The sequence below is a fragment of the Heterodontus francisci genome, chromosome 25, assembly GCF_036365525.1.
Source record: "Heterodontus francisci isolate sHetFra1 chromosome 25, sHetFra1.hap1, whole genome shotgun sequence".
Taxonomy (NCBI): Eukaryota; Metazoa; Chordata; class Chondrichthyes; order Heterodontiformes; family Heterodontidae; genus Heterodontus; species Heterodontus francisci.
The window spans coordinates 72690483-72718359 of NC_090395.1; the positions used below are offsets into that span (position 1 = coordinate 72690483).

General features: G+C 43.4%; 1 protein-coding gene across 7 annotated transcripts in view; it reads right to left on the reverse strand.

Moving 5' to 3' along the window:
• Positions 1–1964: 1964 nt before the first annotated feature.
• Positions 1965–27877, reverse strand: part of LOC137383986 (suppressor of tumorigenicity 7 protein homolog) — a 190288-nt gene continuing 164375 nt past the window's right edge. For all 7 annotated transcript variants that reach the window (XM_068057498.1, XM_068057493.1, XM_068057494.1 and 4 more), the window contains 3 exons: positions 21291–21383; positions 15786–15925; positions 1965–2395 (listed from right to left, as the gene is read on the reverse strand). In XM_068057498.1, the coding sequence (XP_067913599.1) occupies positions 2300–2395; positions 15786–15925; positions 21291–21383 (329 nt within the window). In that variant the 3' untranslated portion in view covers positions 1965–2299. The remainder of the gene's footprint in view (positions 2396–15785; positions 15926–21290; positions 21384–27877) is intronic.

Genomic DNA, 27877 nt, shown 5'->3' on the forward strand with positions numbered 1-27877 from the left:
TTAATATCAGAAAATGAATTTTCACATTAGATTTTTTGTGCTCAAGTCTCTGGAGTGGGGCTTGAACCTTCAACCTCTGACTCAGATGCAAAAGTGCTACCAACTGAGCCAGACTAACAGCACTAGGTTGGTTCCTGGTATCCATTTCAGTATATTGCATTACAAACAGGGGCCTTTAAAAAGGGGGCAAATATTGCATTGGAGAACCTGCATGTTAATGAAGTGAGTATTCACACCACTCTCAGCCAGTGTGTTGGGGGCAGAGTGGGACTTTCAGTAGGACTCACAGCAAATAGTCTATTTTGCAGAAAAGATAGTAAATTTTAAATGGTCTCTATGAACTGCAACAACCAGAGTCTCCTGATAAAAGCAGGATTATTTCTCCAGCAAAATGCGAGTTGCATAATACAAATTATGGGCGTAAAGTCAATCCCAGTCACTTACAGCATAATTTTGAACGCCTCTAGTAAACCTCCTCTTAACCATCTCTGCTCTAAGGCCAACAATCCCAGCTTCTCTAGTCTCTCCATATAACTGAAGACCCTCCTGCCTGGTACCACGTCTGCCACAAACACTAGGGAGGTAATTTTAACCCCTCAGGATGGGTTGAGGGTGGGGGGGTTACAAAACAAAAAAAATAGGGAAATCCACCTACTTCCAGTTTTGAGAGAGGTGGGTCAGTCGCTGGAATCTTTTAAGGAGGCTATGTACTTCCATCTTAACTTAAGTTTTATTTTTAGTACCTGCAGTTAAAAGTTAAAAACCTGCGAGACAGACTGGATCCATGAGACAACTGACTTTATTGCACTGCTTGTGGGCCAGGATGAACAGGACTACCTCCCCCAGCCCACAAAGCTTAAACACACTGTAATGTGATCCCCCAAGATCTGCTTCCCCTCTCCACCATGTCCCATTCACCTCTGCGCAATGTCCGATTCTCCCCCTCCCCAATGCTGGACTGAGCTGCTCTCCATAATCCCATCTGCTTTCCAGTCTGAGGGGCAGCCAGCCTATCAACCTGCCTATCTGGTGGGAAATCTGTTGACAAAACTTTAAACAAGTCCTGCTGTTACTTTTAGCCGGACTTGCAGGAAAACCCTGAATTCTGGCTTCCCCATCCAAAAATCCTCACCCTCACTCACGAGTTATGAACAAGCCCTAGGAATCTTAAATGTATAAAGACAAAACCCTGCGTTAATCTGAATCAGAAAGAGGACAAGTTACTTCCAACATTTTCTGGGAGTGTTCAAGTACTGTAGCGTGAAGCTGACAGGACTCCTTTGTTCAAATCAGTCAATTAGCAACTGTCACAGGGATCAATGTTCACCATGTGCGACTGCAACTCTCTATCAGTAGAAAGTTAGGCTGATCCTTGTAAAAATCTGAGTTACGGGGAAGAGCTTGGGTTTTGAAAAGGAGATGCCTGACAGCTGATCTTATCATAGAATCAAACAGCAGAGGAAGTTGCCATTCAGCTCATCATGCCTCTTTGAACGAGCTCCCCAAATTAGTTCCACTCCCTTCCTCTTTCCACACCCCTGCAATTTTTTTTTCCTTCAAGTATTTATCCAATTACCTTTTGAAAGTTACTATTGAAACAGCTTCCACTGCCTGTGTTAGAGAGGTATATAATACTGTCAAGGGCACTGAGAAAGTTAGATTCCACTGTGGGCATAAAACAAAGGAATACAGACTCAGTAGGGAAGTGTAATTTTAGGACTGGCACCAGGAAATTCTTCTTTATACAATCAGCAACCAACATACGGAACAAATTCCCAGATAGAGTAGCAGAGGTGAAGATGTTGGAATCACTGAGAAAAAACAGTGCAATGATGGAGGGACAGCTGGAATTCTCTGGATAGATGAATTAAGATGGGTTGAATGGCCTCCCACATTCCGTAATCCACTCAGTGAGTGCAGCAGAAATTAGTGAATGGAAATAAAATGGGGTTCGCCTACACAAACACTGCACAAATTTAACTTTATTTTTTTCCCCTTCTGATTTTTCGTCCATTTCTCCACTTGGTGAGGAGAAACTGAAATAAACTCTCCTCTCAGTTCTTTGTTACAAGGTTAAAGCATCCAGACTTAGAAATGACAGTGTCTCCGACTTGCAGTAGTAGCGTTCTCCTCGGCCTTTCCTGGCCTCGCCTTGATAGCCTGGGCAGTGTTTTGCTGTACACTGACACATCCAGGGAAGGTTTTTGAGGGGGGTGGGGGGGCGGGGGGTGGGGGGGGGGGGGGGGTGGAGGGCAGAGTGGGAAAGAGTGTTGGGTCTGTTTTCTGTGAACCATTTGTGTCAGATTCGGGTCAGCAGGTGCCAGAAGCTGGAGGGTAAGACACTCTCAATCTTCTCCATCACAAAGTTGAAGGGTGCAAAGAGCGTGCTGAAGAACTGTAAGACATTAAACAGTAAGGAAGTGAGAGAGTTAGAGGCATCACTTATCATCGAACATACAGGAGCTGTATTACAAAACCAAATTTTTTTTGTTTTTTTTTAAAAACTGCCAAGACACATCACAACAAACCTTAAAGGGAAAGGCATTGCTGTATTTGTAAAATCGTTTGTCAGCTGACACAGTGTCAGTTCTGCTTTGGAATGAATTGACGAGAGAATTAGAATATAGTTAAAAAAAAACTGCAGCCTAGAAGTAATCATTTGTAATAGCAGATGAAGGTTAATAGAACATTATTATTCTGTTTATCTGTATAATAGTAAACAAAAGAATTTAAAGCATTCAGCTGGTTTTCCTTCCAGATTATGTAAATGTTGTTGCTCAAGAACCGATAGCCACCCTGCTTAATACCACATTCTTTCTTTGCAAAAAGACGTCCACAGCAGGACGTTTAAATGATTCCAAGGTTGTTTATTTAAGACAGTTGGATTCTGCAACAGCAGCAGGTGGAATGGTAGTTTTATAAATTAATGTATTCATCTTGCGAGCTACAGATGAAAATACACCTATACAGATTAGATGCTGCACACAGACTGGATTGGACAGGTGGTGTTTGGATAAAAGGAACAAATTTATCTGGCTTGAAATATTTCAACATACTGCCTAACTCTCAGAATCATGCAATAAAATGCCCATAACAAATAATTCAAGATTAGTTTGTTGCCCATTGTGTCAGCCGTTGCTCAGTTGGTAGCCCTCTTGCTTGAATTCGGTGGCTGTGGGTTCTAATACTGCGCCAAAGACCAGCACATAATCTAGGCTGACGTTCCCAGTGCAGTACTGAGGGAATGCCGCACTGTCAGAGCTGCCGTCTTTCAGAGAGGGATGTAAAAGATCCCATGGCATTGCTCAAGAAGAGCAGGGGAGCTCTTTATTTATCAATAAAACAGATCTGGTCATTATCACATTGCTGTTCGTGGGAGTTACTGTGCGCAAACTGGCTGCGACATTTCCTACATCACAACAGAGATGACACTTCAAATGTGTTTCATTGGCTGTGAAGTGCTTTGGGACATCCTGTGGTTGTGAAAAACGCCATATAAATGCAAGTCTTTCTTGCTTTATAATTCTCTGATGATCTGCTCATGATGTATTGAAAAGTTCCAGGGACAAAATATTGTCACCAGCAGCCAGTGAATGTGGATTCTGGTCAGCTGTTATCTGGCATGGGGGCCAGGGCATGGGTGCCTGAATTATTTTTATTTTAAACAGACTGTCTCTCCTTCAGCAGCAGTGTCAAGTGGCGCCGTGACAGAAGCATGGCTCACATTTAAGGAGCTAGTGCTTAATTTGCAACAACGGTGCAGTTTAGACTTACTGCTCAAACAACTTGCATTTATGCAGCACCTTTAACATAGTAAAACGTGCTTCACAGGAAGGTTACTCAACAAAGTTTGATACTGAGCCACATAGAAGATATTAAAGCAGTCTTTGACCAAGCTTCTGGTCACCTATCTTTTAAGGAGAGAGTGAGAGGTGAAGAGGGACATTCAGAGCTCAGGGCCTAGGGTAGAGAGATGAAAATCAGGGATGCGCAAGAGCCCAAATTGGAGAAGTGCAGAGATCTCTGAGGGGTGATGGGCGGGAGGAGGTTACAGAGAAAAGGATGAGGCCATTGAAGGATTTGAAACCAAGGATGAGAATTTTTAAAAATTAATATTGCTGGACTGGGAGCCAATATTGGTTGCTGAGCACAAGAGTGATGGATGAACAGGACTTGCAATGGAGAGGGTGCAGAGGAGATTCACCAGGATGTTGCCTGGGCTGGAGCATTTCAGTTATGACGAAAGACTGGATAGGCTGGAGTTGTTTCCCTTGGTGTGGAGAAGGCTGAGGGAGGATCTGATTGAGGTATACAAAATTATGAGGGGCATTGATAGGATAGATGGGAAGAAACTTTTTCCCTTAGTGGAGGTGTCAATAACTAGGGGGCATCAATTTAAGGTAAGGGGCAGTAGGTTTAGAGGGGAGTTGAGAAATTTTTTCACCCAGAGGGTGGTTGGAATCTGGAACACACTGCCTGAAGAGGTGGTAGAGGCAGGAACACTCACGACATTCAAGTAGTATTTAGATGAACACTTGAAATGCCATAGCATACAAGGCGACGGGCCAAGTGCAGGGAAATGGGATTAGTTAGGACAGGTGCTTGATGGTTGGCGCAGCCGCATTGGGCCGAAGGGCCTGTTTCTCTGCTGTAAAACTCTATGTCTCTATGACTTAGTGAGAGTTTGGAAACAGGTAGCAGAGATTTGGAAGAGCTCAAGAGTGCAGAGGGTGCAAAGTGGGACGCCAGCTAAGAGAATCCTTCAGCCTTTGCAATAACACAGATGCCAAACCTGTGTTACAAGTCCACTTCCCTCAATTCAATATGAAGAGATACTGAGCTTTGGAAGTAAGCCCATCATGCTGCTGCAATTTATTGCCATTCTGGTTTAAAGTACAGGGAACCACCTTGCATGGAAACTGACATGGATGAGGCTGCTAAAATATTCTCCCTCAGACAAGCATCAATATTAAAAGTTACAAACTGTTTTTAGTTTACTTCTCAGTGCCACTTCTTTTCTGCCCTCATTAATATTAACATTTCTAAGTAATTAGTTGGAAGAATAGAAAGTGCAAATTAGAGAATCTGAAACACTTAAGAGACAGGGACAGTAAATAGTAGTAAATATTAACTATTAGAAGGCGCATGATTGACGAGGACTTTTGATAGAACAAAGGGTGGCACAGTATCAAGTAAGTGGAGAACTGTACCCAGCATCCCAATCTCTCTTTTGGAGTGAAGTGTAAAGTGTTTATTTAAAAAATACTAACGAGAGCTGCCTGTGTGTCCTACTCTCAAGTAAATGGGGACTGTGTTTAATTTCAAACATGTTGGTAATTCATCTCCCTTCAAACTCATAAAATTTCACTGCTGGCAATGTGCAGAGGTTTGCTAATACTCCAGCCATGAGCATGATGGACAAATGACACATGACGGCCTCTTGACAAAATCAACTGACCCATGAGAGATCAAAACATCCTCTTTTACAACTGTACTGGTGTTTTTGTAAGGAACGGTGCACAAATGAAATGAAAGAGCAAGCACAGAAAGATAAAGCCAAAAGCACTTTGGGCTTTATAAATAGGACATCGAATTCAAGTGCAAGTAGCACTGATGAAATTTACAAAACATAGGCTAGTTATGTCAATGGGCTACCCAACCGTTAGGAGTTAATTTCATGCTACTGGTACAGACTACTACCACCGCCAAATAATCTTCATAAAAAGAGGCATTTTAGTGCATGGAATGCTTCATCATGGGAATTGGTTGAAATAGAGATCAATGCATCTTTGAAGGAAAATGTGGATAAATATTTCAAGCAGGGGTAGTGGGGTTAATTTTGAATTGCACTACTTTGTTTCTACTTAAATATTTCAGTGGAAACAATGACAATTTCATGCATTGAGCTGAAACATCAGTAACAGTTTTATTTGAGGCTGTTATCTTCTGACCCTGAAGCACATAGTGATGAGTAATTGCCAGCATAAGTTAAACTACCGCCTTGGCCTAATATTAACCATTGCCTGCTTCTGAAAACTTTACAGCTGAACATCAGTGCTAAATAAATTCTTGTTACTCACCCACATAATCAACTCCAGGCACATTATAAAATAATGAAAGTGAAAAGGATGACATCAACAGTTAAGAGAAACGTACAGCAGAGGAGGAGACCTTTCAGCCCATTATGTTCGTGCTAGCTCTTTGAAAGCTATCTAATTCGTCCTCCCCGCTGGTCTTTTCCCATAGCCCTACAAATTTTCCTGTTCTAAGTTATGAAAGTTACTGTTGAATCTGCTTCCACCACCCTTTCAGGCAGAGTATTCCTGATCATAACTCACTGTGTAAAATAAATTCTCTTTTCCCCATCATCTTAAATCTGTCTCCTCTGGGTTCAGACCCTCCAGACAGTGGGAAGAGTTGATCAAAAACGCCTCATGATTTTGAGTACCTCTATTAAAGCTCCCCTTAACCTTCTCTGCTGAAAAGGAGAACAATCCCAGTTTCTCTAGTCTCTTCACATAACTGAAGTCCTTCATCCCTGGGTATCATTCTGGTAAATCTCCTCTTCACCCTCTCTATGGTCCTGATATGCTTCCCAAGGTACGGTCCCCAGAACTGGACAATACTCCAGCTGAGATCGACTCAGTGATTTATAAAGGTTCAGCATAACTGCCTTTGCTGTTGTTCATTCTGAAATAACTGCAACATCCATAATTGGCATAGGAGATTCAAAGTCCTTGAGAAGAGACTTCCGCTGCTAAATGAGATCTGCAGCAGGAGTTTTGCTCCAATTTAAAAACAGCTTTAGGATTTTAGCTTTATATTGAGTCCCACCCACTGCGTCCACATAACTAAATACCTAACTGGACAGTACATGTGTTATTATAAACTAGATGTTATGAAATGGTTCTTTAGGGCAAGCGGAGAGAAGAGTTTCCACTTGTGGAGAGTCCAAAACTAGGGGCCATAAATACAAGACTATAAATACTAATAAAGCTAATAGGGAATTCAGGAGAAACTTCTTTACCCAGAGAGAACAAGAATGTGGAACTTGTTACAAGGTGTAGTTGAGGTGAATAGCATAAATGCATTTAAGGGGAAGCTACGTACACACGAGGGAGAAAGGAATAGAAGGAAAGGATAAGGCGAAATGAAGAAGGGCAGGAGGAGGCTCATGTGAAGCATAGGCCAGTTGGGCCCGTTTCTGTGCTGAAAATTCCATACATAACAATTCAACACTTTCCCCCACATCCACTCCGTTAACAAAACTTTCTTCTACATCTGTAACATTGACTGCCACCACCGCCCTTACCTCTTCTCCCCTCCCCACCAACAAAACTCTAGTCTACGGTGAGGCTCAACGTTCCCAACACGCTTCCAGCTTCAGCCAAGTTCAAAAGCCATCGGCCAAGTTTTCATCTGCATAAAGTCTAACATTGCCACTCCCTGGTCTCCAAGCTCCAGTGCATCCCCTCCGCCCCAGTGAATTGACTAAAATTCTCAGATGGACTCTCAATCCCTTGGCTACTTTATGTCCCTGTACGTATTCACTGCTCCTCATTCCCACCACTGGTGACTACTTGTTCAGTGCTGTCCTCTGAAGCTTCCTTCAGAGACTCCTTTCCTCCTGCGATTTCTCTCCATGCTTTCAAAATCCCCCCTAAAAACCTCACTATTAGCTTCTAACTCCCTCCATATATCCTCCTATCCCCACAAAATGCCCAACTCCATTATTCCAAAGCTCTCTTGCATTAAGGAGGAAAAGAAACAAAATATTTATTCATGCTGGGTGAATTAGTCTCTTACCCGTACAGAAATAAATTCTCTTTGAACATAAAACAAATAAAAAATTGAGGTTCTCTGCTTAATGACCTTTGGTATCATCTTGTGATTACTGATGACACAGCTGTTAATGAAACACTTTGATCTCATCCCAACAGAATAGCAACTCTACTGCCTTACCTATACAGCACTGAGTTATTTCTTAGACTTGGTCTCAACCAACTTTTACCCAGAGTATTAATTCCTGACATCTGCTGTGAACTAGTCTTTCTTTGAGGATGCAATGTCCTAGCCCACGAGTTCACAGAATCATAGAATGATGCAATACAGGAGGCGGTCATCCGGCCCAGTGTGCCTGTGCTGGCTTTCCAAGTTGCTTGTGACAGCACTGCCCTCTGAAATTAGTATTTACAGCTGCAAGATATGACCCTTGAATACTGGAAATAAAACTCATGATTGCCAGGTGGAACGTTTCATTCTTTTAAAAGACAATTAATGGACATAGGACTATTATATAACTGGAACAATTTCATTACCCATCACTGTAATTTTCCCAATGGGGTGGAATTCATTAAAACCAGATGGCCTTATTTAAACCAGTCCCGTTGTCATCTACTGGCCGACCAGCCCTGTCAGTCTTTTCAACCAGAATTTTTTTTTCCTCACAAGACGCTCTTCTCATTTTTTGCAAAACCTACTCTCTAATGGTACAGTGCAAAAAAGGCCACTGCGTTTCCCATTAATCATACAAGGCCTTGACCCAAACTGCACAGAGACGTGGCATTTATTTTATGCTTCAGCATGAGCAGCAATGCTTTTTTCCACACAACAAACTCACAGAAGGCAAGGGGTAGGTTACATGGATCTGGTTCCTGCTCCCGAGGCTGCTCTGTTTAGTTTCACACTGGCCAACAAGTGGAGTCAGCACATTCAAGGAAGTTCTGTTCGCCCCCCCCAGCCCGCACTCCACTCCCTTTGGATTGTGCGACTCAGCCATTCACTGCCATCACCCCCGCACCCCACCCCCACCACCCCACCAATCTCCCTTGTAAAGACGGCAGAAGATTTATTACAGAATTACCAGCAGCCACACATGCACTGTCCCTCTGCTTTATTTCACACTCCAATGCACAGTACAATCATGTGCTGAGCACTGTCAAAAATTCATTGTCATCCACTCTATGATCAAGCTGAATGGTATCTCTCTGCTATCGCTTTTACGGAATGGCAAGATTCGTTTCTATTTAAAAAGTAAAGCTTCAACTGAATTTTTCTTCGCCAATTTCACCCCATCCTTCTTAGTAGTCATCCAATCTTATCTTGTCCAAGCCTTTGTGACTGAGCCTCAAATACATAGGCTAAGTGACTGTATCCAGTGTTGCAATACTGACCCACCTCAAGGACAAAGAACAACTGTATGCAGGAATGCATGTGTTATGTGGTAAGGTGGGTTCCTTGCCTGGGTCCGATACCTTTACCAAAAGGACCAGGAAGTACTGGGCTGCCCAATGAGCAGATACAGCAGCAGAAACAAAGTTCAGCCTCAAATGGGGTGGTTGGGGGGGGGGGGGGGGGGGGAGAAAGAGGGGAGGGGTCCAGTGGGTCACTGCAGGAGGAACCGTGGCTGATTTTCTCACTCTTCTCTATCCGAGAGATCATGAGGCCTCCCAAATGCAGCACCTGCCATTTCTGAACAACTTATAACGGACTTAAATGACATGTTAATTTAGAGGACTCCGATTGAATTATTATACTTAAACTCTGAAAGGAACGGTCTAGACGGGCTGAAAGGTCTACTCGCTTGAATTTTATTACTATTTTCATGTAAACCCATATTTCAGGAAAGGATAGGACAAAAATCCTCCCCATTTGTAGGTCTCCCTTTTTAATCACTCGTTAGGGAGCACTACAGTGGTCTCGTGAGGTGGATAAAATTCCTGTTGTGTTTACCTTTTGAAGGCCACTGGCAGCATTTCGCCACTTCATTCATTGTAACAGCAAGAATAGAAACCAGCGGAATTTCATTCTGAATATATTTTCCCCATTCAGAGACGCTCCATTCCCCTTGCAGGGAGAGACTCAGGCAACGCCCGATGATTTCATACAGCACTTAGCTGAGATCAAACACTCAAGAGCTGGGATCGTAGGAACATACAATTTAATTCGGTCACTTCTTTGAAATAGTGCCATGGGATCTTTTTCCATCAGCTTCAGAGGACAGACGGGACCTCGGTTTAATCTCTCATCCAAAAAACTGCACCTTCGACAGTGCAGCACTCACTCAGTAACTGCACTGCAGCATCTGCCTGGATTAGGCGCTTAATTCTGAAGTGAGACATGCAACCCACAACCTTCTGACTCAGAGGCGAAAGTGCTATCCACTGAGCCACTGCCAACACATACTTGGGAAGTAAAGGAAAGATACCATCCTTAAACATCTCAATTGTCTCTGTATGCAGGGTCTTCAGGGGCAGTGATCCACATTCACATGATCCTGAGTGTGAAAAAGTTATTTCCTGAATTTGCTTTTAACTGGTTCTATTCTGGAACTGAAGGCACATCCCCTTGTTCTGGATTTCCTTACTATAGGGAAGGATCACTTCTCGTCTACTCCCTTAATCTCCTTAATTATTTTTGAAGAATGTGGTGCCAGCACCCTTCTACAACATGGCACTGATGCACCAACCTGCTGCATTGCCCCACTGCACAGCTGTTTCATGGTTATAAGCTTGTCATTTTGCTGATGCATGTCCACATTAGCCCAGGGGATCTTGGGCTTCGTGACTGCCAATCGTGTGAATCATACTGGTGCTTTTCAAAGATGCTTGGGGGAATTTTGTAAATAGTAAATCCTACATGGCAACAGTTACTACACTTCATAAAGTTCTTCTATGACTGTGAAATGCATTGGAGTTTCCCCAGTCTCCCAGCCAGCATTTAACCCTCAACCAACTGAAAATAAATCTGACCATTTATCTCAATGCTGCTTGTGGGATCTTGCTATGCACAAACTGGCTGCCGCATTTCCTACATTTAAATAGCAATTACAGTCCAAAAGCATTTCATTTGGTTTGGGACATCCTGCAGTCGTGAAAGGTGCTATGTAAATGCAAGTTCTGTCTTCCTTTACTACAATCATATCAACAGAGGTAACTGAGCTAATATTGCAAATACAATTTTAGCTGAGTACAGGGTCCTTTAATTCAGTCACAAGCCATAAGCAACTTACAAGAAAAAAAAACTAACTGCAGTTAGAATCATGTCCCAGGATTAACTCAATATAAATGCTACAAGGTTTATCAATTGTCTGCCAGCTTGAGAGAGAAGTTGAGCTACTTTCAAATAAACACAGACTGCATGATTTGTGCAGCCATGTATATGACAGAGTTACTTTCTAATGTGGCTGACAGTTTTTCAAACCCAGGAGGTTGTTGCATTAACTGTATTCTCTGGGATAGTTAAGGAGTTGTAGCTGTTCGAATTGGTCTGGAGCTTCCAAGAAATACAGTTTCCACTCTCGAAGTGGTTAAAAATTCAAGCAGAGAAAGCTGTGTGTATCAACATTATTTATAAGAGAACAGCTTAAACATTTAGATCATTTAGATTGCAGCCTTTTATTGTTTTCCTTTCAAGGAGCTATTTTAGAAGGGTTTCCATTACAAATATATTCATGCAAACATATGACCGCTACTTATTTTCCTGTGCTGCTTTTGTTAAATCAATTCCTTTAATAGTTTTAATTTTAAACAAGGTTTGATGTTATGAAGCTCTATCATCTATAAAATCAGAAATAGGTGCAGGATTAGGCCATGAACACCCTTAAGCCTGCTCTACCGTTCAACAGGATCATAGCTGATTTTCTACCTCAACTCCACTTTCCCACCCACCGCCCCCTGCCCCAAACCCCTTGATTCCCTTAGTTGTCAAAAATCTATTGACCTCAGTCTTGAACTTATTCAACGACTGAGCATCCACAGCCCTCTGGGTTACAGAATTCCAAATATTCATAACTCTCCGACTTTAAAAATTTCTCAACTCAGTCCTAAATGGCTGATCCCTTACCCAGAGACTATGATTGCCTAGTTCTTGACTCTCCAGCCAAGGGAAATAGCCTCTGAGCATAAATTTGAAGCGCAAAGAGAAATTCTATAAAAACGCAAGATAATTCCAGTCACTAAAGAAATGAATGGCGATTATTGTTTGTTACCCTACAAAGTGTGACTGACTATTAAAAAGGTAGTGGAGATTATTATTAAAAAGACAGTGGAGATACTCAAAGGTGTGTGGTATTGGGACTGCCCAGGAACTGAAAAATCTAGAGTAATGGAGGAAATAATTTTAAACTGATAGATTTTTGCTAGACAAAGGCATAAAAGAATATACAGCAGGATGGTCCAACGTACAGGCCACGGGCCAGAATCCAGCCCACAGATATAAACTGCTCCCAGGGTCGTTCCTCATCCTCCCCAAGGCTCTGTGACTGGAGATGAGAAATTTCCCTTTGTCAGAACCGGCCTTCAAACCACTGCGCTGCCAGTTTCACAGGTGACAGCTGTCGACTCACAGTTCCAGAGAACGGAACGCTCGTGTTAAGTTTTTTGAAAGAACTGACTTTTAAAAGAAGATTGTTGTCTGTTTCATAGGTAACAGCCGCTGACATCACCCAACAGACTCAGGAAGTTTTGGGTGGGTTCTGACTTTTTCTTTTAAAAAAGCACTTTAAAAGAGCTTTCCACTCCCTGCCACAGTGGGGGAGGGGGGAGAGAGACGGAGAGAGAGAGAGAGAGAGAGAGAGAGAGAGAGAGACAGAGACAGAGACAGAGACAGAGACAGAGACAGAGACAGAGACAGAGACAGAGACAGAGACAGAGACAGAGACAGAGACAGAGAGAGACAGAGAGAGACAGAGAGAGACAGAGAGAGACAGAGAGAGACAGAGAGAGACAGAGAGAGACAGAGAGAGACAGAGAGAGAGACAGAGAGAGAGACAGAGAGAGAGAGACAGAGAGAGAGAGACAGAGAGAGAGAGACAGAGAGAGGGACAGAGAGAGGGAGACAGAGAGAGGGACAGAGAGAGGGACAGAGAGAGGGACAGAGAGAGGGACAGAGAGAGGGACAGAGAGAGGGACAGAGAGAGGGACAGAGAGAGGGACAGAGAGAGGGACAGAGAGAGGGACAGAGAGAGGGACAGAGAGAGGGACAGAGAGAGGGACAGAGAGAGGGACAGAGAGAGGGACAGAGAGAGGGACAGAGAGAGGGACAGAGAGAGGGACAGAGAGAGGGACAGAGAGAGGGACAGAGAGAGGGACAGAGAGAGGGACAGAGAGAGGGACAGAGAGAGGGACAGAGAGAGGGACAGAGAGAGGGACAGAGAGAGGGACAGAGAGAGGGACAGAGAGAGGGACAGAGAGAGGGACAGAGAGAGGGACAGAGAGAGGGACAGAGAGAGGGACAGAGAGAGGGACAGAGAGAGGGACAGAGAGAGGGACAGAGAGAGGGAGAGAGGGAGAAAGAGACAGAGAGAGAAAGAGACAGAGAGAGAAAGAGACAGAGAGAGAAAGAGACAGAGAGAGAAAGAGACAGAGAGAGAAAGAGACAGAGAGAGAAAGAGACAGAGAGAGAAAGAGACAGAGAGAGAAAGAGACAGAGAGAGAAAGAGACAGAGAGAGAAAGAGACAGAGAGAGAAAGAGACAGAGAGAGAAAGAGACAGAGAGAGAAAGAGACAGAGAGAGAAAGAGACAGAGAGAGAAAGAGACAGAGAGAGAAAGAGACAGAGAGAGAAAGAGACAGAGAGAGAAAGAGACAGAGAGAGAAAGAGACAGAGAGAGAAAGAGACAGAGAGAGAAAGAGACAGAGAGAGAAAGAGACAGAGAGAGAAAGAGACAGAGAGAGAAAGAGACAGAGAGAGAAAGAGACAGAGAGAGAAAGAGACAGAGAGAGAAAGAGACAGAGAGAGAAAGAGACAGAGAGAGAGTGTGGAGGGGAGATGAGAGAGTGAGAGAGTCATTTACTTACAGCACAAAAGGAGACCATTCTGTCCATCGGACCCAAGCCGGATCTCCACGGAGCTATGCTGTCAGTCTCACCCCTTGGCTCAATCCCCGTAGCCCTGTAAGTCTATTTCTCCCAGATGGCCATCCAACTTCCTTTTGAAGTCACTGATCGTCTCCACTTCCACCACCCTTGTGGGTAGCAAGTTCCAGGTCATTACCACCTGCTGCGTAAAAAAGTGCATCCTCATATTCCCCCTGCATCTTTTGCACAAAACTTTCAATCTGTGTCCTCTAGCCCTAGAGGGGAGGGGGGAGGGAAGAGAGAATGTCACACACACACACACACACACAGCATGGGGAGAGGGGGAAAGAGTGATCAAGGTCTCTCCTGAAAGGTGGACATCGATCCAGAATACTCTGCATCACTACATAAAGTGTGCGAGCAGAGAGAGACTACTTATTAAAGCAAAAACAATGGCAGGTATGTCACTAAATCAGTTTTCAATATAGTGACGAGAAAGTAAGTCAATAAATTAGTCTTCTCATTTAAAGCTTCTTCATAAAAATGAACAGTTGCTGTTGTTTTTATTAAGATAAATTTTTAATGCCTTTATCTTTCGAAATTTGCTCACCGGCCCGAGCAAAAATCGCAATGCGGCCCTCCACCTGAAAAGGTTGGACAACCCGGATATGGAGCCAAGGCGGATGGATGGTGTTAAGATGCAGATCAGCCATGATCACATTGAATGGTGGGAACAGGTTCAAGGGACTGAATGGCCTCCTCCTGTTCCCAAGAATCAAAAACCTAAAAGCCTCCACACAAAACGTTAACCTCTCTCTTCCCTTTCAGATGCAGTTGGAGCTCCTAGGTCTTTAGAGAGATACAGCACTGAAACAGGCCCTTCGGCCCACCGAGTCTGTGCCGACCAACAACCACCCATTTATACGAATCCTACATTAATCCCATATTCCCTACTACATCCCCACCTTCCCTCTTTCTTGATTCAGGTTTGTGGTATTCAAAGCTTTCTCGAATTCTTGCCTCTTAGTAGCCTATGTTTTCCAAGTTTTACTTACAAAGAACAAAGAACAAAGATAATTACAGCACAGGAACAGGCCCTTCGGCCCTCCAAGCCTGCGCCGATCCAGATCCTCTCTCTAAACATGTCGCCTATTTTCTAAGGGTCTGTATCTCTTTTCTTCCTGCCCATTCATGTATCTGTCTAGATACATCTTAAAAGACTCCATCGTGCCCGCATCTACCACCTCCGCTGGCAATGCGTTCCAGGTGCCCACCACCCTCTGCGTAAAGAACTTTCCACGCATATCCCCCCTAAACTTTTCCCCTTTCACTTTGAACTCGTGTCCTCTAGTAATTGAAACCCCCACTCTGGGAAAAAGCTTCTTGCTATCCACCCTGTCTATACCTCTCATGATTTTGTACACCTCAATCAGGTCCCCTCTCAACCTCCGTCTTTCTAATGAAAATAATCCTAATCTACTCAACCTCTCTTCATAGCTAGCGCCCTCCATACCAGGCAACATCCTGGTGAACCTCCTCTGCACCCTCTCCAAAGCATCCACATCCTTTTGATAATGTGGCGACCAGAACTGTACGCAGTATTCCAAATGTGGCCGAACCAAAGTCCTATACAACTGTAACATGACCTGCCAACTCTTGTACTCAATGCCCCGTCCGATGAAGGAAAGCATGCCGTATGCCTTCTTGACCACTCTATTTACCTGCGTTGCCACCTTCAGGGAACAGTGAACCTGAACACCCAAATCTCTCTGGACATCAATTTTCCCCAGGACTTTTCCATTTACTGTATAGTTCACTCTTGAATTGGATCTTCCAAAATGCATCACCTCGCATTTGCCCTGATTGAACTCCATCTGCCATTTCTCTGCCCAACTCTCCAATCTATCTACGCTGGTTACAAAACAGAATATATTCACAAGTAAGCTGTAAAATACAAGTGCCTGGGAATTTCAATGGCAATACTTACAGCTTTAGCAAAGACGCCCATGAGCTCTGGAAACTGGTGCGTGAGAAGTGCCAACATCGCAGTGAATGAACACAGTCCCGCTGTGAACAGGATGAAGAACGGGAGCTCCTTCTTAGGATAAACTGAAACTTCATGGAAAGCTAGACAAGCAAAGAACAAAAGATAGCCCTTCATTTTAAGGATGCGTTGTAACCTTCAGTGAATAACAGAGACTCTCCTGTGCTTTTTTTAAAAAACATTTTTCACAGGACATGAGTAACACTAGCAAGGCTGCATTTATTGCCCATTCCTAGTTCCTGGGGAAGATGGGGAGCCTTCTCCTTGAACTACCACAGTTCTTGTGCTGATGTTAGGTAGGAGATTCCAGGACTTTATCCATCCACAATGAACAAACGTCAATATTTGCCCATGTGATTAGGAGTAGCCCACTCAGTCCCTCAAACCTGTTCCCCAATTCAATGATATCATGGCTGATTAGTATCCTAGCTCCTGACACCTGCCTTGACTCCACATCCTTTTATACCCATTGTCTAGCAAAAATCTATCAATAACAGATTTGAAATTACTAATTGAGCCACACCTACTACTTATTGTAGGACAGAGTTCCACCCTTTGACTGAAGAAGTGTTTCGTAACATTTCTCCTGAATGGCCTGGCTCTGATTTTAGTTATGTCCTGTTGTCCCAGACTCTCCCACCAGCAGAGAAAAAAATCTCTCTATCCTATAAACCTCAACCAAATCACCCCTTACCTTCTATACTCCAGGAAATACAAGACTAATTTATGTAATCTCTCTTTATAACCTAACCCTTAGAACCCTAATAATATTCTAATGAATCTGTACGTCTTCTAAGGCAAATTATATCCTTCCTAAGATGCAGTGCCAAGAACAGTACACCATGTTCCAGATGTGGTCTAAACCAGGGCTTTGTATAACTGCAGCCAAAACTTCCTCACTTTATATTCTAGCCCTCTAACATTCCATTATGCGTTCTGATAATTTTCTTTGCCTGTTTATTATGAAGGATGCACGTCCTTCTCTCAGCCCCGTGCCTTTGTGACCAAGAGCTGGTTCGTTTAATCGCTAATAATTTGCAATGCTGTGTTTTAGCAGGGTACGTGGAGGCACTCAAGTGCCAGCCCATCGAAGGCACTTACTTATTTTCTGCTTCAAGATGAGGAGAAATCCTCCTATAACTCCCATCTCCCCATAACACAACACAAATGGGTCAAGAATTTGAACCAATATCATTCTGCTCCAAGTTGCTCATCACAAGTGCACTGTCTATGACAGTAAGAGCTACGCTAAACCAAATGCAATGCATTTATACAAAGGTGCTCCTATTCTTGTAAAAGCAATAGAGACAACAAATCAACTATACAGAATTCAGGACAAAAACTCCTTCATTTAAGTGAATATTTGCCCAAACTGGCAGGTACAATGTTGCACTATGACCTCTCAGACAAATGGTCAGGGCCTAAACAGACCAGGAGTAAGGGTTTGCCTCTTCAATAACTGTTGCAGCTCACAAGCAAGATCAGAAGTCTAAATTGAGATCCTGTCTGACTGCACTCACAGCGCCAAAATTCTTGGATTAAGGCATTTTTTACTCAGAGACCATAATCGGTCAAAGAAAGTGAATGTAAAACGATTCCTGGTGTGGCTACAATTGCGTTCCAGGCTGCAGTGCTAGCATAACATGATCAGAATCTTGTTGTAGATCACTGCGGCTGAGAGACACCCAATCAAATGGTTTCCATTCTTTCATCCTCCGTTCCAATAAAAGGCCACACACCTGAAACATTAACCTGCAGGTTCTCTTTTGGACACTGATGAACCGGTTAATTATTTCCAGCGCTATTGGTTTCTTTTCGGGCTCGCTCATTTTTCTTGTTTGCTTGCAAATATCTCTTCATAATCTCACATAAAAAATTGCAAATTACTCTCAAATTGCTTTTCTTTCCCATTTCTCTTTCCTGACTTTTTTGGCCCTGATGTTTACAGAAGGCTAGGAAATGCTGAATTTTAAGGCAGGACCCGATTTACATTTTTGGACTCAGTAACCTGGCCAGCAGCCAGTCAAATTGAGCGGCTGACAGACTGCTGGATGGGAAAGTTGCTGCACCAGGCCACAGGCTGGGAATGGAGAGGAGTGGTGAGAAGTTACCTAGGTACCTCATGAAGGTCTGATTGCGGGCAATGGGCAACAGATTTGCTTGGTGCGGGGAGGGGAAGTGGGGGGTGCAGGGGCAAATGCTCCTGCTCCTCCAGGCACTTATCGGTTGCATCCGGCCATTCTTGGTTTCTTCAGCTGATGGGTCTCCTGAACCCTGGGAAACCCGCATGCAGTCACTGAATTTAAAGCATAGCTACAAATTTGAAGCATGCAGCCTCATTAAAGTATTTAAATTAAAAATCTGCCTCTGGGCAGCAGGTTAGTCATCGTTCCCAACAATAACCCAAAGTGGGCAGGTTGGGTTTTCCATTTTTGAAATTTCTATCCACCCCACCCACCCTTCTTTGGGGTTGGGGGGGGGGGGGGGGTTAAAGCTCTGCCCCCACTTTGTTTTACAAGCTTACCTCCTTTCTCTGCATCTTGTTATTTCTCTCTCTTTCCTCCATCTCTCCATTGCCTTTAATACATTTCCAATGCCAGGCAAATCAGTGAGAATTGCAACAAAATGGCAGCCGAGAATCTCAGTGAAAACAGTCCCTGTGTATGTATTTTCTCAAAGTACCTAGAAACCACAAGCCCCCCTTGGCCAAAACTATAGACTTTCACACACCCTTAAGAATTTCTAGACAATCAATGTAGAGGTGAGCACGTCCCACAGCTTGTAGTACACGATGTATAAATAAAAGGAAACTACTAGCTGTTCCCTACATTACATCAGTGACTACACTTCAAAAAAACTTGATTGGCTGTAAAGCACTTTGGGACATCCTGAGGTTGTGAAAAACACTATAGAAATGCAAGTTCTTTCTTTCTAACAATTCAAGATCTGGCGTGTTAGTAACAGGTCTCATAGTGCTCAATGTTGTAGCTGGATGCAGAAATGCTGAATCTCCACTCTGTTCATTTCTTAAAGTCCCTTAATACCAACTTCAGGAAGGCACAAATAGGTTATTAGATTGGACAGATAGATGTCAATATGTAATTTAACATGCAAGGTGATTCAGCTCGGGAGGCAGAACAACAGCAAATACACACAAAATGGTAAAACTTTTAAAGGAGTAGAGAAGCATATTGGTGGGGTTGAGATATGCAAATTTTTTTAAAATGAGGTGAGATGAAAAAGCTGTTAAAAAAAAATAAGGTGCACTTGGTTTTGTTGATAGATACAGATGAAAAACTTCAGGTATGAACCTGCCGAAAGTATATTTGGCTGAATTGACAAAAGCTGAGAAGCACAGTTCCTTTATGGTGCCAATTAAACTGTAAAGAGCTGGTGCTGTTCTTTTTCCATTCTGAACAGCAATCAGTCCCTGGGGGTATTCCTTCGAAGCAATGAGATCATCATCTTAATCGAGTGACCATTTGACCCAATGTCTCAGGTAGGAATTTTCTTCCTCACAAAGTATCATCTGCTTGGAAATGGGAAACTACAACCCCATGATTCACTTTTGTGGATGCCTGTGAAGGTCACCCTTACTCAAATCCTTTTGACAGACAGACAAAGCACAATATACAAACAGCAAGAGCTATGCAAATGCTTGTCCTCTACCAGGATTACAGTGTACAACATGGAAAACCAAATAGAAACCTTGTACGCTGAGCTGGAGACACTAGCAAAACCAGCATGTTATGAATACCAAGACAGCCCCTGGTCTCTGCTGGAATCTGTACTTGTGCCCTGAAGCAATTCCTTTCCAAACTGAAGCACAGCATCAAGTTCCTGCACTGATAAGGCACAGCCTTTAAGCTTCATTATAATACATTAGGCCATTAAAATAACTTGGGTATTATGAAGGGTACCCGAATCCTACCTTACTCATTGAGTAATTAAAGTTATCACTTAGCTTAACTGAGCGCAATTTTACATTTATTTACTCAACAGTAAAACAGTGAACCCTTTTACTGCTGCAGTATGCCAGGAATTTTCAGTGGGAATTGTCTGGACATTTTTTGACCTAATTATAAGAGAAAAGTTCAAAGCTAAACCTGCAACATGAAAACTGCTTTTATCTGTATTTGTCATTTTCTTCAAAACTTTATGAATTCTGAGTACTAATTTTAATCATAGCATTCACATTTCTATAGTGCTCTATAGAGAATTTTTTTTCTCTCAGAGGGTCGTGAGTCTTTGGAATTTTCTTCCTCAAAAAGGCAGTGGAAGCAGAGTTTTGAATATTTTTAAGGCCGAGGTAGATAGATTCTTGATAAGCAAGGGGGTGGAAGGTTATCGGGGTAAGTAGGAATGTGAGTAAACAGTTCAGCCATGAACGTACTGAATGGCGGAGCAGGCTCAAAGGGCCGAGTGGCCTACTCCTGCTCCTAATTCATACGTTCGTAAGTCCTCATGTATGACATCTCAGAATTGTACAGAGTGAGGAGGAAATTTGGAAAAGTTAGGGAGAAGACCCAAAAGCAAGGCTGAAGGCTTTTAAAAGCAGAGGGGGAGGTGGCAAGGTGGAGGGAATTAGGAATGGCACTCCAGAGGACAGGGACACAATGTTTAATAGAGGGACTGCCACTGGTTTTATTGAGGTGGCAAGGAGCTCATCCAAGTAAACGAGGGTGAGTTCCTGGAGAAATCTGGGGGGAACAAAAAGGGTGCAGCTCTTGAAGACAGAAAAAAACGTGCCTTTATATACCACTGTTCACATCCACAGGATGTCTTGATGTGCTTTACAGCCAATTAATTACTTTTGAAGTGTAGTAACTAATGTTAGGTAGACAAACGCAGCAGTCAATGTGCACACAACAAGGTCCCACAAACTGCAATGAGACAAATGACCAGTTAGTCTGTATTTAATTTTTGGTGTTGATTGAGGGTTATATGTTGCACCAGAGAATGGGGAACTCCACAATTCTTCACTGAAAAGTGCTGTGGGATATTTCTTTTTTGCCCACCTTGAAAGGCAGACAGGAACTCAGTTCAATGTCTCATCTGAAAGTTGGCACCTCTGACAGGGCAGCACTCCCTCAGTACAACACTGGGAATGCTGGCCTGGATTACATGCTCATTCTGCAGAGATGGGCAATGGAGGAAGGATAGTGGTAGGACAGTAGAACTTTGCATGGATGAAAACAAAGGTTGTAGCTCTCAGAGGGTGGAAGTAGCTGGGGAACATTTGCAAAGTTAAATCTTGAAATGATAAAAGCATGAATCAGGGATTCAGCAGCATTGAAGTAAAGGTAAGGGTAGCTGGAGTAGCCACATAACATTCTACCAATTTATTAAAACATGACTGTTACTTTTTTAAACTTCATTTACGGTTTAATTTACTGGAAGAGACGAGCAACATTCATCAGGTATAAAAGGTTGGATCATGGAACATACATGGCAGTAACTCTCGGTCTGCTGTTTCTGTGCAGCTGGGATATGGATAGAAAAGATGACCTTTCTCCAAGGGATATGGGATCATTCGAAAAGCTGAAAGTAGAACAGTAACAGATAAGATACATGGTATTCACTGTAATAAACCACAGATGTTCCAGCAATGCAGCAGTCTCCAGAGCAAATGTTTCTCCCCGAGAGATCCTGGATATTAGCAATCATAGTAAAATAAATGGTTCTGGCTTTAAATAACTGACCCTGAGACAAGGTAAACTTGATATGTGCCATGTGTGTCTGAGAGTAGCTGAATGTACAGTGTCTATATAACCTGATGAAATTATGGAGCTGATCACACCAAACTCAGTTACATGCATGCTAATTTTGTTATCTATGCTCAAATTGTCCTGTGCTCAACGTGAATTGGAGCTGTGCAGCTCCCATGTTTTAGCTTGATTCAATTTCCAGTGATCTGTACTGAGGGTGTCCAAACTTCAGCCCAAAGGCTGCATCTGGCTCACTTCAAGATTTCAAACGGCCCTCCAAATAGCTGACTGAAGAAAAAGCAGAATCTGTTGATCTGTGTGGACGGAATGAAAAGTAAAAAATCAGACGGCCAGCGCTGCCAGCTGTCATAGCAAGAACACAACAGGCCAACATGCATCACTCCCTCCAGTCAGACCAGGTCTCAGTCTTCCACAGATCCTGGGGCCCCAATGGAACAGACAAAGTGAAGAACTGGGGTGAGGGTGAAGGGGGGGGGGGGTTGAGGGTGAAGGGGGGGGGGGGGTTGAGGGTGAAGGGGGGAGGGGGTTGAGGGTGAAGGGGGGGGGGGGTTGAGGGTGAAGGGGGGGGGGGGTTGAGGGTGAAGGGGGGGGGGGTTGAGGGTGAAGGGGGGGGGGGTTGAGGGTGAAGGGGGGGGGGTTGAGGGTGAAGGGGGGGGGGGTTGAGGGTGATGGGGGGGGGGTTGAGGGTGAAGGGGGGGGGGTTGAGGGTGATGGGGGGGGGGTTGAGGGTGAAGGGGGGGGGTTGAGGGTGAAGGGGGGGGGGTTGAGGGTGAAGGGGGGGGGGTTGAGGGTGAAGGGGGGGGGTTGAGGGTGAAGGGGGGGGGTTGAGGGTGAAGGGGGGGGTTGAGGGTGAAGGGGGGGGGTTGAGGGTGAAGGGGGGGGTTGAGGGTGAAGGGGGGGGTTGAGGGTGAAGGGGGGGGTTGAGGGTGAAGGGGGGGGTTGAGGGTGAAGGGGGGGGTTGAGGGTGAAGGGGGGGCGAGGGAGAGAGGGGGCGAAGGCGAGAGAGGGAGGACTGCAGAAACACAGACAAAATTGAAATGAAAGGACGGAGAGAGAGTGTGTGAGCAACAGCGAGAGAGGGAAAGAGCAAGAAAAATAAGCATATAAAGTAAAACACAAAAGTGATTGCAGTGAAAGTACTGTAATGCAATAGGTAAAAATGCAAAATAGTACAGCTGAGTCAGAAAGAAATGCCATATCCAACTCCCCAATTTCATGGTTATTGATCAGACACAGGACATTGCTTAATTGTGGCGCACAGATCTGGCTCACTGCTCCAAAGGTTTGCATGTTGATCAGTGTATGCAAAATCCACCTGTGCCTCCACATTAGATTGAAGCTGCGATTTCTCCAACTTTTCTAATGTTGGCATTAACATCACAAGCACCACAGCTGAGGCATCAACGCATTGGACCAGACAACAAGACAAGGGTTCACCAAAAAGATTTCCCCTCAATCCTGATAAACAGCTAGACAACTCACCCAGAACTCAAATACATATAGTGCAAGAAAAAGATTAAGTAAGTACACGGAGATACAGGGAATCAGTGATTTCAGACAGGCCAAGATAGATAAGCAGGCGGGGGGGGGGGGGGGGGGGTGGTGGGGGAAGATAGCGCAGTGCCAGTAAATCACCTGCCCAACCTCTCAAAACACCAGATTTCCACATCTCTCACCATATTTCAAAGAAATTCACATACAAAAAATTACAATGACCACATAACAATTACTGCACTTCTAATACAGCCTGTTACTTTGCACACAGCAAGATGCTATAATCTGTTTTTTGGGTGACATTGGTTGAGGGAAGAAAGTAAGCCAGAACAGGAGAACTTCTGCTCTTCTTCTCAATGAGGGCATGGGTTCTTTAACATCTACCTAAATGACGAGAACAACAACATAGCCAAAGGATAGTGTCACCAACCACACTGAATTCCATTAGTCAGGCGTTAACCTGAGCGGTTCTTGCTCGGGAATGCACGAGGTGCCATAAGTGGAAAAGTATGCCATCCCCTAGCACTCTCATTAAATAAATACAAAAGTTCACCAAATAATTGGCACAAACTGTCCAAAACCTACATAAACTTACCTTCTCGTTGCCTCACGTTTCAACTTTAAGCAGTTCTGCATCCAGATGCGACTAATAACAATTTGCCTTTATACATCAAGCCGGAGGAAATATTAGCAGTGATGGATTTTAAGAACGGTCTTTGAGGAGAAGCGGGGGAGACAGTGAGGGAAAAACCATATAACGACTTAAAAAGGATGAGTATTTTGAGGCATTAGGGTAATGGGAGTCAATGTTAGACACAAATCAAAACGAAAGGTCTCCTCATCCAAAATATTGCTTTTTTTTTTCAGATACTGACTGACCTGTTGTGCATTTTCAATTATTAGTCTATTCTCTGAACATCTGTCTGTTTGGACCTGGTTTACACTGGCACTGACTGGACACATGCAGCTCCATGTGGGAATTAACTGAAGCATTTTGGGATATACTGAAAGGTAACAGAACTCAAACATTTCTTCAAAGTCTCAGTATCCCAAGTAAAACACAGCTAATGCATCGGCTCATACAATACTATCACAGAGACTTATGGACACATGTTTAATTTGAGAAAGTTATTTCATAGTTTCTCATTATGGACGCAAAATCTGGACTTAAATTTCCCTGGTTACAGACCAATCAAAAGTACAAATACACCCATCTAACTCTTCTACTGAACATAAATATATTCTAATCAATTTACGTGTACATACCGGAATGCCAACAAATGCACTTCGGACAGAATGGATCTGTTAGCACATACTAAATGCCTCCCAATAAACCTAATCTGTTCCAAAGAAATTCCTCGAGCTTTACAGCTGCTGATTACCAGTCATTAAGATTGAGAAGAAACAGCAATGAAATTTACATTCTAAAAATCCTCACCATCCTCCAAGACACAATTACCCACCCTCCCATCACCCAGCCAGCTGAAACCACCTGCAATCAAGGTTCTGAGGCCCATGTTTACAGTGCCCTTGGGCTTTGTGTACAGGAAGGAAACAGAAGTGTGTTTATGTGAAGAACAGTGGTAGAAGAATGCTTAGGTGCTGATGGGACCAAATGAGTAACAGTGATTTATGATGATTTATTTACAAAAAAAAAGGGGAGAGGTGAGTGATCGGTGAGAGGATGTGAAAGACGCTTTTATGTATTGTATCGTCACAGCTCTCCCCCATTCTGCAGAGGCCATTAGATTTTTCTTTAAAATAGGATTCATTCATTCTTAAGTAGGATTTTATTCAAAGCTATTTCCTCTTTGATGATATAAGAAGCCACGGGCCAAGAAAACGGACACAACGGGTCCAATTTCACCCCGAGTACATCATGCTATTCAAAGAAGAGCAGGGGAGTTCTCCCTGGTGTACTGACCAATATTTATTCTTCAATCAACATCACTAAAACTGCTTATCTACTCATTACTGTTAGCAGGACCTTGCAGAGTGCAAATTAGCTGCTACATTTCTCCACATTACCACACTTCAAAGTCACTTAATTGGCTGTAAAGTGCTTTAGGACCTCATGAGGTCATTAAAGATGTTATATAAATGCAAGTTCTTTCTTTTTAAACTCTGGTTCTATTCATATGTTCAAGTCGATGTTAAAGATCCCAAGGCATTTTTCAAAATAGAGCAGAAAAGTTCCCTCAGTGTTTTCGCTAATATCATTCCCTCAAGCAGCACCATTAGCTAATTTCTTGCATTCCTGTTTGTGGCATTTTGCTGTGCACAAAATGACTGTCAAGTTTGCCCACATAATAATGGACAATGGGCTTCAAAGCAATCAATGGTATGTGATGCACTTTAAGACATTTGAGAGTTACGTTAAGTTGCTATATAAATGCATGTCTTTCGCTCATTTTTTTTTTTGCACGCTACAACTGGTAGGAAGCTCTCTACTTTTTCCTTCCTTTACTTGCTGAGAAGACCTTTGGTTAAGTAGAGTGGGCTTTCTCAGAACTAAGAGCAGAGGTTATGTGGTCTGGAGGAATTTTTTTTGGTGGATCTCCTTCCACTACATCTTTTTTTCCCAAAACAAATCGCTTCTCTTATAGGCATCACTGGCAAGGTTGGCACTTATACATGGTGGGTCTTCGTGAATACGAAGGAACTTCAAAGGGTAAAGAATCAACCATGCAGGAGTGGGACTGGAATCACATATAGACAAGATTGGGTAAGGAAGACAAGTTTTCTCCCCTGAAAGACATTTGTGAACCAGCTGGGTTTTTACAACAAACACTCACTTTCACTGATACCAGATTTTAATTTCCCAATTTTGTTAACAGAATTAAAATTCCCAGACTGCCATAGTGAGATTTGAACTCAAGATTTCTGGATTATCCGTCTAGTTATGAAACCAGTAACATCTGGAAAGTTATTAGAATCAATCCTGAGGGACAGGATAAACTGCCACTTAGAAGGCACGGATTGATCAGGGATACTCTGCATGGATTTGTTAAGGGAAGGTCATGTATTACTAACTTAATTGAATTCTTAGAGGAAGTAACAAGGAGGATTGATGAGGGTAGTGCAGTGGATGTGGTCTATATGGATTTTATAAGGCATTTGACAAGGTCCTGCATGGCGGACTGGTCAGTAAAATGAAAGCCCATGGGATAGAGGTGAATGTGGCAGGTTGGATCCAAAATTGGCTCAGTGACAGGAAGCAAAGGGTAGTAGCTGACGGATGTTTTTGTGAATGGAAAGCTGTTTCCAGTGGCGTTCCACAGGGTCAGTGTTGGGTCCATTGCTGATTCTGGTATATACTAATGATTTGGACTTAAATATGGGAGGCATGATTGGGAAATTTGCTGATAACACAAAAATTGGCTGTGTAGTTGATAGTGAAGAGGATAGCTGTAGACTCCAGAATGATATCAATGGTTTGGTTGAGTGGGCGGAAAAGTGGCAAATGGAATTCAATCCAGAGAAGTGTGAGGTCATGCACTTGGGAGGGCAAATAAAGCGAGGGAATACATAATTAACGGGAGGATATTGAGAGCAGTAGAAGAAGTGAGAGACCTTGGAGTGCATGTCCACAGATCCCTAAAGGTGGCAGGGCAGGTAGATAGAGTGGTGAAGAAGGCATATGGAATGCTTTCCTTTATTGGCTGAGGTACCGAATACAAAAGCAGGAATGTAATACTGGAACTGTATAAAACGCTGGTTAGGCCACAGCTGGAGTACTGCGTACATTTCTGGTCACCACATTACAGGAAGGACATAATTGCTCTGGAGAGAGTACAGAGGAGATTTACAAGAATGTTGCCAGGGCTTAAAAGTTGCAGCTAGGAGGAAAGATTGGATAGGCTACGGTTGATTTCTGCAGAACAGAGGAGGCTGAGGGGTGACTTAATTGTGGGGTGAAAAATTATGAGGGGCCTAGATAGAGTAGATAGGAAGGACCTGTTTCCCCAAGCAGAGAGGTCAATTACCAGGGGGCACAGATTTAAAGGTGATTGGTAGAAGGATTAGAAGGGACATGAAGAAAACCTTTTTCACCCAGAGGGTGGTGGGTGTCTGGAATTCACTGCCTGGATCGGTGGTGGAGACAGAAACCCTCAATTCCTTTAAAACATACCTGGACATGCACCTGAAGTGCCATAACCTGCAAGGGTATGGACCAGGTGCTAGAAGGTGGAATTAGATTGGGCGGCTAGTTTTCGGCCAGCACAGACATGATGGGCTGAATGGTCTCCTTCTGTGCTGTAATTTTTCTATGGGTCTATAACTTCTACACTACCATACCCATAGTTTCATCCTCATTATTGGTAATCAATCCTATTGGCAAATTATTGAGAGGTCGTGGACAGGGGTGCACATATCAGCCCCCGCAATGCCTCACAAAGTGTTAGCTGGGAGTTATGCATACTTCCCCAGATATCTGAGGAGTTCACATGGCAGGCTGGGATTTTTTTTATTTTATTTTATTTAGTAAATTTGCGGATGACACGAAGGTCGGTGGAGTTGTGGATAGTGCCGAAGGATGTTGTAGGTTACAGAGGGACAGATAGGCTGCAGAGCTGGGCTGAGAGATGGCAAATGGAGTTTAATGCGGAAAAGTGTGAGGTGATTCACTTCGGAAGGAGTAACAGGATTGCAGAATACTGGGCTAATGGGAAGATTCTTGGTAGTGTAGATGAGCAGAGAGATCTTGGTGTCCAGGTACATAAATCCCTGAAAGTTGCTACCCAGGTTAACAGAGCTGTTAAGAAGGCATATGGTGTGTTAGCTTTTATTAGTAGGGGGATCGAGTTTCGG